Source organism: Miniopterus natalensis, chromosome 11 (assembly GCF_054644295.1).
Source record: "Miniopterus natalensis isolate mMinNat1 chromosome 11, mMinNat1.hap1, whole genome shotgun sequence".
Lineage (NCBI taxonomy): Eukaryota > Metazoa > Chordata > Mammalia > Chiroptera > Miniopteridae > Miniopterus > Miniopterus natalensis.
The window spans coordinates 25,257,331-25,269,710 of NC_142091.1; the positions used below are offsets into that span (position 1 = coordinate 25,257,331).

Here is a 12,380-nt window from a genome sequence, read left to right on the forward strand (position 1 = left end):
GTTTTGGCCCCACTATTAGCTGGGTCTCGCGGGTGGTTCGGTCTTTTCGTCGCGCAGTTGCGGAGGTAGGCGGTTGCTGCGGGCCAGTCAGTGCTGCGGTCGGGCTGTCCCTGGGCGCAGACCTCCCGGGCCTGGGTTGCGGGCAGCGAGCACGCAGCTGAGGCCGGCACTGAGCCGGCCCTCGTGGGTGCCAGCCGTCTGCCGACTGGATTGGGTAAGGAAGAGGACAAGGCCGCCTGGGCCTGGTGGGTGGGTGAGGGAGGGGTTGCACCTCTGTCTTTTCCGAGGACCCCGCCTTGCTCGGCAGGATCGAGCCGAAGAAGTCGGGTCCTGAGGGTGGAGGTCTCGCCTTTGTGGGCTTCGGGTCTAGTGGTTGGGCCGTGGCCCACACGTACGTGATTGTAGTGTGGGCGTGATCCAGTGTGTGAATAATAGATGTTATAGACAAGTGCAGGTGTTCAGAGTTAGAAAGTGCGAGGTAAGGCTTAGGCTGTCTCTGCCTGAGGTGAAGTGCTTCAGGCAGTCGCCCCAAGGTCACTTCGTGGTTGGGGAGACGCCGTCAGCGCCGGTAGAGCGCGCTGTCAGCCACGTGGCCTCGCGGCGTCTGGGAATGGGCAGGGAGGGAGACTTCTAGGCGGGATGCTTCCTAACTAAGTTGCCGGAAAAGTGAGTTTTGATAGTGTTCTTCACTTTGATAGTGTTCTAAGAATTTTTTTTTTTTTTTTTTTTAATTTAACCTCAAGAATACCGCCAGTGCCATTAGACCCAGTTTTGTTGAATTTCGTCTTTGAGTTGAGCATTTCATGACTTGGTTTGATTTTGCATTTAAACTACAGTAAGATCATGAAATTACGTGAGTCCTTTGGACATTTTGAGAAATCTAAGATCTATGTTGATTTATTGGTTGCAGGTGGCACCAGGTGTTAGATTGATGGGGTCAGACGAAACCTGGGTTCAGCAACCTCGGTACTTGGGTTCTGACTAGGAAAGAATTCAGAGCCAAGACCCAGACTGCAAGAGAACGTTTATTTCGTAAAATTACAGAGGTGGAAGAAGCAATTCCTCGAAGAAATGGCCTTTGGATACCAGTTATAGAAGTAAAGGAAAGGCTTTTGGACCTTGGGAGTGAGGAAGCTAATGCTAACAAGAAGGGCCCGCAGCGCTGGCGGCCTGCGCACTGGGTCTTCCCTCCTAAGAGTTCTAGGGGAGGTCCCAGAGCGGGAGGTCATTATCCAGTGCAGCTGGTCCTGAGGTCACCTGTGGCTGGTTTTGTTGCTTTTCTGGGCCTGGAGCTGAAATACAAGGAGGGAAGGTCAGGGGGTCCAAACCACAGAGCAGTGATATGCTAGGGGAGAAAAGGCCTCCCTGGGGGCAAGGTCCCACCCTAAGATTGTCTGTTGCTAGGCAGACAATTGCACTTCGTCCTTGCTCTGCTCATGTATGTCTGCCTATCACACTGTTGATTATCATATTTTTGAAATATTTTGTTATAAGATTCCTTTCATCTTGATTAATTGGTCATTGTCAAGTATGTTAAACACTATGAACAATACAAAAATGGAAGAATGATGATGTCTTCTATAAGGGAGATGCAATATTAAATTGTCATCTTTAATTTTAAATTATTTTCCCAAACTACTGTAAAATCTTCAAGGAGTGTTTTGTTTTGTTTTTTTTAAAATATATCTTTAGTGATTTCGGAGAGAGGAAAGGAGAGGGAGAGAGAGAGATAGAAACATCAATGATGGGAGAGTCATTGATCAAACCCGCAACTGGGCATGTGCCCTGACCGGGAATTGAACCCCGATCACCTGGATCCTAGGTCGATGCTCAACGGCTGAGCCACGCCCGGCTGGGCTTCAAGGAGTTTTTTAAAAGGAATACTAAGGATATCATTGTTTCCATCTAAAAGCTTCATTGAAGCTTGAGAATCCAGAACGTTTAACCATAATGACAAAGAGATATGCCAAGAAAGAGGTTTTGCAGTGATTTTTGTTAAATCATTGTGAATGGGAAAAGGCCATAAATGAAAATCCCAGACCAGGAGTTTAAAAGCAGTTTGTTGGATTGAGATAGTAAATCATAATTCTTTTTCCTGGTATACTGAGCCCACACTGCCTTCTGGCTTTGTATGTAAAACTTTTCTAGGCGTTCCCATCTGCTCTTGGAAAATGGCATTTGAGCCATTAATTGTCATATGGCTAATGATAAAATTATATTTTTTCCTGTTAAGGAAATATGTTTGATATTTTTGGGGGGAATGACATTTTTCTAGAATCTTGTTCCACTGGGTAGCTTTAGAGGCACAACTGAAAGATACACCCCATCAATCAAATTTCTGGATTTTAGGATTTGATCTGAAATGGATGGTTCTTACATGAAAATATTAAAGGCCTTGTAAAGGACTGTGCCTTAATTTATATATAATGGCATAATCTGACTACATCAAATTTTGCATTGTTTGGATACTAGCTGTTTGTGCTGGCCTTTATTTGTTCAGGGAAACTACATCAAATACACTGTATTTTATGTTGTCAGAAATTTGGTGCCAGCAAAGAACAAGTGTCAGCAATTTTGAGAGGGACTTGAAGACATCAGGAATGGATTCTTTGGACTATGTAACAGTATCTGATTCAGCTATGGAAATTGAAATTCAAAGGTAAGTGCTTTTGATATCAATAGCAACCATCATATTTTTACTAGAAAACACGAGATTTGATGATGTTTACTGTATTTGAATTACCAGGAAAGCGTAAATCATTGCAGATAATGAGTAGTGGTAAAGGTAGTTTTCAAGGATTAGGAAAAGAGGAAAAACCTGGTTTACACAGGCCTGAGCAGGTTTTCCTGCTTTAGTTTTTGGAAGAAACATGTAACTGGTAATAAGCATTCAGTTATATAAAGAGGATACAATTAATTTCCTCCCTTTTTTTCCTAGTGATAACTCTTCCTCTGGTAGCAGCTTATTTAAAACTCAATGTGTTCCTTCCTCACCTAAACGGAGGCAAAGAAATCCTATTAGAAAATGTGTTCATTCACTTGAAAGTGTTCAAGCAAGCGATTCATCCAGTGACTCATCTTTAGAACCAAGACCATTGACTTTAAAAGCTATTTTTGAAAGATTCAAGAAAAAGAAACGTAAAAAGAAGAAATACAAGCCAACAGGAAGACCAAGGGGAAGACCAAAAGGAAGGAAAAACACTAGGTCACGAATAAATAAGAAACAGTTTAAGGATAAAAGACCTCAGTTCCCATTTATAGAATCAGAGAATGGAAGAAAACCAATACCATGGAGAAAAGTTTTAACCTTTGAGGTGAGTTAGTGTATGTGGGTACCCATAGCTAAAGTGCCTGAAGTGTGGTTTGTTGGTCACTTAGAATTTAGATGTACCTGACTAAAGCTCAAAACTTCACTTGGGCTATTGGGTGAAATTTTCAATGGTGTGTTCAGTGACTATACCTGTATATGAAGAACTCCAAGGCTGTTTATATAAAATCCCTTGATCCTAACAGGTTTTTAACATCCTTATAACTCAAATGATTCACAGTTGTAATCTAGGTCAAACCCCAACTCCTTTCATGTTCAGTGACTTTAGTAGATTTCATTTTCTTACAGATACTGAGCAATTTCTTTTACATATATATATATATATATATGTGTCAGAGAGAGGAAGGGGGGAGAGAGAGAGAAACATCAATGATGAGAGAATCGTCATTGATCAGCTGCCTCCCACAAGTCCCTGAATGGGGATTGAGGCTGCAACAGGGACATGTACCCTCACAGGGAATCTAACCGTGGTCTCCTGGATCCTAGGTCGATGCTCAACCGCTGGGCCACACCCGGCCAGGCCTGAGCATTCAATTTCTGACTGAATTGCCTGATAAATGCCCAGTGCTTAGCAGTATACTCTCAAGTATTTGAGTTGTTTGCATAGTTACTTTTTAATTCCTTATTTTAGAATCTGATTTGAGGGAGTTAATACTAGTTAACCTATGTTTTAAGGTGATTATAATAAACATCTAAAATTTGATTTTCTGCATTTAAAAAAAGTAGTAATTCCCAAACAACACAAGATTTGTGTTGTATATGTGCTTGGTTTTCTTGGTACCAACCTTAGTAAGTTAGATAACTTTCTAGGTAGCAGTGAGTTCTTTTTACAACCAGCTTTTCATGTGTTACATGTGAGTCGCATATGGCAGAATAGTTAAGTCAAGATCACTGAGTTCTTGGTAAGAGGATCCTTGCCATTTTTGGAGCACGGGCCTCTGCTAAGGGACAGGAAAATTTTATTTTGTATTTTTTCTGATTTGTAGCAAGCAGTAGCAAGAGGATTTTTTAACTACCTTGAAAAACTGAAGTATGAATACCACCTCAGGGAATCCTTGAAACAGATGAATGTTGGTGAAGATTTAGAAAAAGAAGACCTCGATAGTCGTAGATATAAATACTTGGATGACGATGGATCGATCTCTCCTATTGAAGAGTCAGCGTAAGTTTAATCATGTCAAATTTTGGTCATAGGTTTTATGAAATTAAATATTTAAAAATTTTAATGTTCATTCATCCATATGTTATTACTTTGTTCATACTTTAGTAATGATGGGAGCAAAGATACAGTAGGCCATTTGGGTTATTCCAGTTAAGCTATGAGCTTAGCATGAGAGCCAGTTTTGGGTGTTAACCCGTGCAATGTAATTTTTCCCCTTGACTAGTATTGCTATTCAGTATGTCATGACCATACACTATTAGTTCGGTTATAGAAGATTTAGTCATCTGAGTGGTATTTTAATATTACAGAGGAGAGGACGAATTTCCAACAAATCCTGATCATGATGACGAATGTGATATCAAATTGGTGGTAAGTGACATTTTCCTCCCATTTCCTTTGGGAGGGTGCCTCAGTTGGTAACAGGGAGAATTTTATCCAGTAGCTACTGTTTTATAGTCCCTTTTTAATTTGGAAAGGCTTCAGTGTATTTGGTGCAGGAAATGCAAGAATAAAAATATTTTAGGGATGGCTGAGTGTGATGTGGACTTTTTAATACTGTTAAGTTTTATATGTGGCATTGCTACTAGGATATCAAATGAGAATAAAAGCAGAAGTTAATTGGATTTTTAGCATCTTAGATATAGTCTCCAGGGTTGAAATCACCTAGAATTCAGTTATGTGTAATTACTAAAGCAATGAAGTTTTAGTTATTGCTTAATATTGGTATCTTTTATGCAGGAGAATAATTATTTCATAATAAGTTCTGAATTACCAAAGAAGATGAATGTATATTTAGAACAAGAATATACTGAAGAACCTGCTTTGTCTAAAAAGAGAGTATCAAAGTCCAAAACATTGGACAGAAGACAGAATGACCTGAAAAGGAGATAGGAATATGAATGTCAAGGTAAAGAGACTAAAGAAACTTTACAGAGAGTAAAGCTGATGTAAATATATATGCCAGCCCAGTGATAAAACTTCTAAGGTGAAAATAAAAACTCTGAACAAATTTGTGAAATTGCTAAAGAATAAGAAAATTTTTAAAGTGAAATTGTGCATGTACAAAAAATGAGGCTTTCATAGCAGAAATAATCTCTTGCAAAATAAAAAAAAGGGTCCTATTTCCTGGCCAGAGTGGCTCAGTTGGTTGCGAGTTGTCCTGTGCACCATAGGGCTGCCTGTTGGTTCTTGGTCAGGGCACACCCCTGGCTTGCCAGTTCAATCCCTGGTACGTGCAGCCAATTGACATTTCTCTAGATGAGGATTAAATAAAAGTTTTCTTTAAAAACGGTCATACTGTTTTTGCCTATACAGTCAAACCTCTATTTCAAACGTCTCCCATCTCGATTCCATTCTTACTAAGTTCACAGAAAAAGTGTCTGAGTTGCTGCTTTGTCTTTGATCTGACAACCATTTCATGCTTAAATCTCAGGCAACAAAGGAGAGAATGCTTTTGTTGCTGGCAAAATGGAGAAATTGGCACACTCTTAAAAGAGGCTATCAGGAGTGCTAATGTGGCTAAGAGTGTGAAAGAAACTGATCACAGGCAATTGAAGAGGTAGAAAAACTTGTTTTGGATAAATGAAAAGCAGCCAGCGAAAGTGGTGATAGCATTTTGGAGGCAGTGATATATGAAAAAGCGAAGATGCTGCATGCTGACCTGAAAGACACTCCTGGAACAGTGCTGAAAGTGATTGTTTTAAGGCTAGTAGGGTGTGGTTCGATAAATTTAAGAAAAGTTTTTATTTATAGATTAAACAGTATATTAGACATGTGCTGTACATATGGTTAAGTTGAACCGTTTAAGGGTCTGGAACGGATTAATCCAATTTACATTATTCCTAATGGGAAAAAATGATTCGGTTTTCAAACAAATCACTTCTTGAACAGCCTCCTGGAACAAATTACGTTTGAAAACCAAGATTCAGCCTGGAGTATTTCAGCTGTCATTGTCTTTTTGTCACAACTGTGTATTACCAATTATACTGTATTTTAAGATAGCACTTGTGTTTTTGTTTTTGTTTAATTTGTGGACAAAGACTACATACAGGTGCAAAAAATAAAGCCTCTTTTGCAACCCAGAACTCATTGTTCGGTATGAGTTTTGATACATATAAGAAGGGACATGATACCTAAAACACGTTGGTTCCAGGACTGTAGAATTAATCATTTAGAAACTATAGGAAACGAGGGAAATACCAACCATACTGATTTAGTATTTAATTTTAATGTTGATAATAAAGATGACTTTTTTTTTATTAGGGTTTTATCTTGAGAACACAATATCTGGACTTATGTCTTATTCTTTAGGTGAGTTTTTGGATCAAATTTGTTTAAATGTAGCACATTGTCAGATAATCTAAACCTCCACAGATTTCATTATAAGATTTTTTGCCAACTTGTTATTTCTGATTATGACATCATTTCAGAAAATGAATCACTGGTTTATAGTGATACTGTGCCAGCCTCACTTTCCTTTCAGGAAAGGGTCTGAAACTGAAAATTAGGCTATAACACTAATCAGAATCTTGGCTATTCCCACTTTAAGCATATATAACATTTTAAATTAATGCATGATCTAAAATGAGGTAGATTTAATACTACAGTACTAGCAGTGACTGCATTGGATGTAAGATTTAAGATGCTTTAGTTCTCAAATGGTAACAAATATAGCCACATTAAAATTTTCCCTGTATCTTTACACTTGATATCAAGTAGCTGAGAAGATACTTTATATAGATTCTCAATTCTGAGGCAAAAACTCAGTTAATTTTCTTGTGTAATCTGGGAATTTCACAGGCAACTTTGCAGTATCAAAGTTCATAAAAATCAGGACTTCAGCTTACATACGGGTGTTTTTCCTTTGGATTATCTAGAATAGCTACTTGGCATTTTGCATGTTTTTTTCAGGGGGGTCATTTTATACTCTTCTAAGCAGCATCAAAATCCTTACGTGATTTTTATGGGATGATTTATTTATTATAAATGGATGTTCGACTATTTTTATAGTTTTGAATTCCAAATGGCTGAAGCAGATCAGTTCTAGTAATGTCTTCCTGTGGAGTCTTAGCCTTATGTCTTTTTATTTATTTTTAAATATATATTGGTTTCATAGAGGGGAAAGGAGAGGGATAGAGATAGAAACATCAATGATGATGAGTCATTGATCGGCTGCCTCCTGCACGCCCCCAACTGGGGATCAAGCCCCAACCCAGGCACGTCCCCTGACTGGGAATCAAACCCCCATCGGCTGGATCCTGGGTCAAGGTTCAACCGCAGAGCCACTCACAGCCGGGGAGCCTTATGTCTTTTTAAAAAAGTGTAAATGATTGAGGTCTATCCCGATGGGCCTTTTTCCGTAGACCTACATCGTTGGAAACGCCTCATAGAGTAAATGTGTTGCTTCCTTTATTCACAGAACTATGTGTTAGGTCTGTGAGAAGGAACCGCAAGACAGCTGCTAAAACTATGAAAGACTTAATAATCTAACTTTTTTTATCTTAGGCATTTGTATATCCTGGAGATCTGTACTATTCTAGGGAGTGATAGCTTAGGTAAGTTTTTTATTGATGACAGTGCAACCTTAGGGTACCTCTGCAGTTCAGATGATGAATTTATCTGTTCAACTGCTGAATGATACAGACATGAACTAAAACATAATTCTGACAGCTGAATATAGCTCTATATAGGTTTTCGTTTTTAATCACACACTCGTCAATCTTTTATTTGGTGTTTTATCTGTAGGAATGAAAGGATTTGAACTTTCTCATGTTTAGAGGTAAGTGGAACATATTTCTATTCATTTATTAAGGATTCGGAGTGCAAGTTGTAAGACCTCACTTAAGAGTGTTGATGCTTCTGCGACTTGAAGCGAAAAGATGTAGGAGGAAGCCAGTTTGACCACAGGCTAATTGATAAGAGTTCCTGTGGCATCTCAACTTTCTAACACATTGAACAAAAGGATGTTATTCAACGACTGCTGTACAACATTCCATTACTGTTGTGACTAATAGCTGTTTAGGTATAAAGCAGAATTGTCAAAATCTTGGTGAAAATGTTTGCCATAACTGTGTTTGTATACAGAATGTTGAAAAAAATGGAGACTTACTAACAGTTCCATATGGTTCATCCTAATAACATAGACTTGGATACATTAAAATAGCAAAGGAGTTCCACCTAATAGGAACAATTTGAACAACTGATCTTTATTTCTAGTGCAGAGGGAGACAGGATAAAGATAATGACTAGGTATATAGTTTATTGCATTAATGTGGCTGCTTCATTGAAATGACGACTAGGTTTTTAAATTTTATCTTTATTGAAAGTACTACAGATGTCCCCTTTTTCCCCCTTGAGCCTCCCACCCAGATCCTCTTAGGCCTTCACCACACTATTGTCTGTGTCCATGGGTGATGCATATACATAAATAAGTTCTTTAGTTAATCTCTTCCCACCCCTGCCCCCTCTCAGATCTGTCAGCCTGTTCCATGCTTCTATGTCTCTGGATCTATCACAGTTGGAGATACTTGAAATAGAGGTGTTTATAGTTCAGTCACAATGCACTGCATGGTATCTGCATTCAGTAGTTTATTCCTGCTGGGTGTTCAAAGGACAGTGCGATATAAACTCAGTATCTGGCATCGTTGGTTTTCTTGGCTTTGTGCATGTTAAACCTGGTATTTTTATTGATACATTATTCCTGTAGTTTCTTACTGTTCAGTTAGACATAGTCTTCTACAGGGACTAATCCTTCTTTACTGTTCAGTTAGACATAATCTTCAATAGGAACTAATGCTTGTCTTTTTCTAGGGTGTCCGAAATTGAGAAACGAGGCAGATCCATCTACTCTGACCCTAACTGTGTAAGGCTTTCTATTTCTGTTGCTGCTAAGAGTTTCCTTTACTGATAGCATGTGTCAGCAGGAACTTCTATACAGGTGTAGAAGCCTTTTGCATAGTGTACGTACAAGTTTTAGAGAAACTTTTATAGAGCCTCATTCTAGAAGAAAATGGGCAGTGTTTTTGTACATGGTCCAGAAATTGTTAATGTGGCTACATTGAGACACAGGTTATGCTTCCATCACAGTAATTTTATTACAGTGATGACAATGAGACCTGTAACATTTTTTGCTGGGCTCAATGAGTAAAAACTGGATATAGTAAGACTTGCAACTTCAGAAACAATTAAGGAATAGTATATCTTTTACATCACCTGCTAAAATAGCAATGTATTTATCTTACTATTTAAATTCTAGGGCCCTAAAGTAAATTGCTTGAAGAAAGTGGGTCCCAGCGATTATAGGTAAGATTGTAATTTCTTCCTTCAAAGTCCCTCATAGTTTATATAAAACTCAGTATTAATAATTTCCTTACATTTGTTTAACTCCTATAGTAAGTAGCCCATCCTGGTAGTTTGTTATTACCATAAAAGACTGGATGTTAAAAAGGCCACCATGTGTCTGTACTGTTCACCAGCATGATGTTATGATGATGAGCAAAATGTTCAACTGCTCTGAATGGGCTGAGTGAAAATAGCCATCTGAACATCCATCTACATTAAATATGTATTTTAAAACATGAAAGCACTAGGATAAACGTTCCATGAAACATGCACATTTCCAAATAGCTGCCTTTGCAGTTAAAGATCAGAGTGCATTGGTTCAGTTGTGAATAGAAACGGATTAAACCTTAATTTAAAAAATAGATTTGTTCCCAATACTTAGTTGGATTGAAAACATGCTTATTCCAACTATTTGCCGTTTTAAGCCAAGAACTTGCAATACATGCTAGTTGGGAACTTGTTTTCAGGATACTTTGGACCCTAATGGACCCCATTTTGAAAAATTTAGTCCAATACAAACTTTAAAATCTTTCTCCACAGGTGAGGAGTTTTTGAAGTGTGTCCATATTCAAGTGTAGATCAAAGAAGCTCAACTAAAAGAATTGTGGCAAGTTATTTATCTTTATCTTACCACACCAAATTATTTGTCAAAATATAATGGTCATTACCAAGGCTTTTAGAATGCAGTTTCTCATTTGCCGTGGACATGACCAAAAAACATTTTCCCATTAGGTTTTCTTTTTGCTACATTGGTAGCATTCCGCCGACTGGGAACATTTTATTAACCCTCACTTATTTTCATTGCCTAGATCAGTACTGCCCAATAGTAATATTTAAACACAAGTTTTATGTGATTTTTGTAATAGCCATTGGTAATCTGAGATTTTACAGTAGCTGTCTTAGATCTCTGGAGTCTTGCAGATGTCCTTTGTCTAACTAATCCTTTTAAGTTGCTAGTGACCAGATACAGTTTCTGATCACATGATCATCTCTATTCATGTTATACAGGACTAACTGAAATGACAACTGGACTGAGCAGAAAAGGTATGTACACAATAGTAAAGTATTAATTTATAGGTCATTTCAAAGAGAGCTTATGGGACCAAAACCAGGAGCTCTTAACGCTATGACCTAAGACTGAAGTTCTCCATAGGATGTAATAGACACTCAATAGTGCTATGTTTTCCTGAGGAGATACAAGAAAGTAAATAAATGTTTTGCACGTTTAACCACTACCTACTCTTCTTTTTTAGGGATTGAGACTCAAACTCTGGAGGAACTAAGGCACTGGAAGAATTCAGAATGTGTGAAATTACTTAAATAAAAATTTATTAACTTAAATAATTGTGCCTATATTACAAATAATAAAAATCCTTTACACTTTTTGTAGATGTCAGCATGCATTTTTGGCTCGAAGTTTCTCCAGTGTTTTCTGTGGAGAGAATGAAAGTAAAACTTAGTAATTTCAGCTGTGGTGTACCTTTAACGTGAAAAATCACTTTGCACCCCTGCTCACCTTGTGAAATTCTTTTGCCCTTGCTCTGTTCTGGGCATAAGCTTCTAGCTTTGCTTTCTCTTCCTTTTGCTGTTTCACTTCAGCTAACCGACTGTGTAATCTGTAAGAGATTTATATCAGAATTGAAGGTGGGTGCTTCAGGTATGTAAATATTTTCAGATAAGCACATTACATCTACCTTAGAGCCCTCTGGTGCCTGAGGGCTTGTGCAGTCTGTCTGTCTTCGGGTTTGTTCAAGATCTTTAGGCAACTTGCAGATGAACCTGAGCAGAGAACAAGTAATGTAAGCCAGATCCAAGTAATCTGATAGATAAACCAGATTCCCTTTCTGAAAACTGATACATGTTTTTGGGAACATACCTGTAGGCTTCCCCTTAATTACTTGGCTTTCAGAAGTTTTAAAGACATGTATTTTATTCTTTATTTCTTTCTGTCTCTGGCAGGATCTCTCTATGAATGATTTTTTTCTCTTTACAAATGCTTCTTGTAAGCTTCCTGGTACAGGTGTAAAATTTGGAAGGGTTTCTGGTAGAAAAAAAACTGAAGCTATTTTCACCTCATTTAACTTTATAGGCCAGCAACGGGCAAGACTGGATCACAAACTTGGGTAGGGAACTCCCACTAAGCCCTTGGGTTCACTGACCATTTCAGATGCTCAAGGCATACCTGCAGGTACTGCAGTTGGCTTCTCCATAGAATGCTCTGACACAGGTGGATAATCTGAGTTTTCTGTTTCTGATACATGAGGCAGAAATTCACTCACCTAATTGGAAGAAAGCCGTAGATTAATTTACCAGTTTCACTTCAATGTACAGCAAAGCTTTAGCTAAACCCTGCTTCAACAGCTTTAGGACTGAATTTTCTGGCAAGGGAAAGTCCTTAAATGTTTTTTTTTCCTACTAAAAATGTCTTATTTGACCAGCACTACTAGAGAACAAATTATGAGCCTTCCACCCCTAGCCAAAAGCTTTAGTTTTTCCTCACCTGATTACTTATATCTTTGAGAAGTGAACTCCAGCCACAAAAAGATTTGC

General features: G+C 38.3%; 2 protein-coding genes and 8 non-coding genes across 27 annotated transcripts in view; 9 read left to right on the top strand and 1 right to left on the bottom strand.

The window, feature by feature from the left end:
- The first annotated feature begins 50 nt into the window (after window positions 1-50).
- TAF1D (TATA-box binding protein associated factor, RNA polymerase I subunit D) lies at window positions 51-11,215 on the top strand. Of its 12 annotated transcripts, XR_015715273.1 has the most exons (12): window positions 75-214; window positions 2,539-2,659; window positions 2,939-3,314; window positions 4,315-4,490; window positions 4,799-4,859; window positions 5,229-5,397; window positions 6,753-6,800; window positions 7,995-8,044; window positions 8,235-8,268; window positions 9,300-9,351; window positions 9,745-9,791; window positions 10,371-11,215. XR_015715273.1 is itself a non-coding variant. In XM_087821610.1 (7 exons), the coding sequence occupies exons 2-6, from the start codon at window positions 2,601-2,603 to the stop codon at window positions 5,379-5,381; spliced, it is 825 nt and encodes a 274-aa protein (XP_087677736.1). In that variant the 5' UTR covers window positions 75-214; window positions 2,539-2,600; the 3' UTR covers window positions 5,382-5,397; window positions 6,753-6,888. The 12 variants fall into 12 exon arrangements, 3 of the variants coding, with proteins under 3 accessions (XP_016062290.2, XP_087677736.1, XP_016062289.2); XR_015715277.1 differs by lacking the exon at window positions 5,229-5,397 and having other exon boundaries at window positions 51-214; XR_015715272.1 differs by having other exon boundaries at window positions 7,995-9,351; window positions 10,371-10,874; window positions 11,084-11,215.
- LOC148091944 (small nucleolar RNA SNORA40) lies at window positions 6,490-6,618 on the top strand. The gene has a single exon (XR_015715349.1). It is a non-coding gene; the product is annotated as a small nucleolar RNA SNORA40 (small nucleolar RNA).
- Window positions 7,819-7,949, top strand: LOC148091945 (small nucleolar RNA SNORA18). Its single transcript, XR_015715332.1, has one exon. It is a non-coding gene; the product is annotated as a small nucleolar RNA SNORA18 (small nucleolar RNA).
- LOC148091946 (small nucleolar RNA SNORD5) lies at window positions 8,090-8,161 on the top strand. Its single transcript, XR_015715340.1, has one exon. It is a non-coding gene; the product is annotated as a small nucleolar RNA SNORD5 (small nucleolar RNA).
- On the top strand, window positions 9,049-9,186 carry LOC148091947 (small nucleolar RNA SNORA8). Its single transcript, XR_015715333.1, has one exon. It is a non-coding gene; the product is annotated as a small nucleolar RNA SNORA8 (small nucleolar RNA).
- On the top strand, window positions 9,480-9,615 carry LOC148091948 (small nucleolar RNA SNORA1). Its single transcript, XR_015715327.1, has one exon. It is a non-coding gene; the product is annotated as a small nucleolar RNA SNORA1 (small nucleolar RNA).
- Window positions 9,967-10,038, top strand: LOC148091949 (small nucleolar RNA Z40). The gene has a single exon (XR_015715324.1). It is a non-coding gene; the product is annotated as a small nucleolar RNA Z40 (small nucleolar RNA).
- CEP295 (centrosomal protein 295) overlaps window positions 10,371-12,380 on the bottom strand; it is a 44,892-nt gene continuing 42,882 nt past the window's right edge. For 2 of the 7 annotated variants that reach the window (XM_016206791.2, XM_087821606.1), the window contains 5 exons: window positions 12,013-12,109; window positions 11,707-11,871; window positions 11,525-11,609; window positions 11,347-11,446; window positions 10,371-11,262 (listed from right to left, as the gene is read on the bottom strand). In XM_016206791.2, the coding sequence (XP_016062277.2) occupies window positions 11,224-11,262; window positions 11,347-11,446; window positions 11,525-11,609; window positions 11,707-11,871; window positions 12,013-12,109 (486 nt within the window). In that variant the 3' untranslated portion in view covers window positions 10,371-11,223. Of the gene's footprint in view, window positions 11,263-11,346; window positions 11,447-11,524; window positions 11,610-11,706; window positions 11,872-12,012; window positions 12,110-12,380 lie in introns of those variants that run through there. The other 5 variants (XM_016206793.2, XM_016206792.2, XM_016206797.2 and 2 more) reach the window with 4 other exon arrangements.
- Window positions 10,489-10,609, top strand: LOC148091950 (small nucleolar RNA SNORA32). The gene has a single exon (XR_015715389.1). It is a non-coding gene; the product is annotated as a small nucleolar RNA SNORA32 (small nucleolar RNA).
- On the top strand, window positions 10,906-11,032 carry LOC148091951 (small nucleolar RNA SNORA25). The gene has a single exon (XR_015715334.1). It is a non-coding gene; the product is annotated as a small nucleolar RNA SNORA25 (small nucleolar RNA).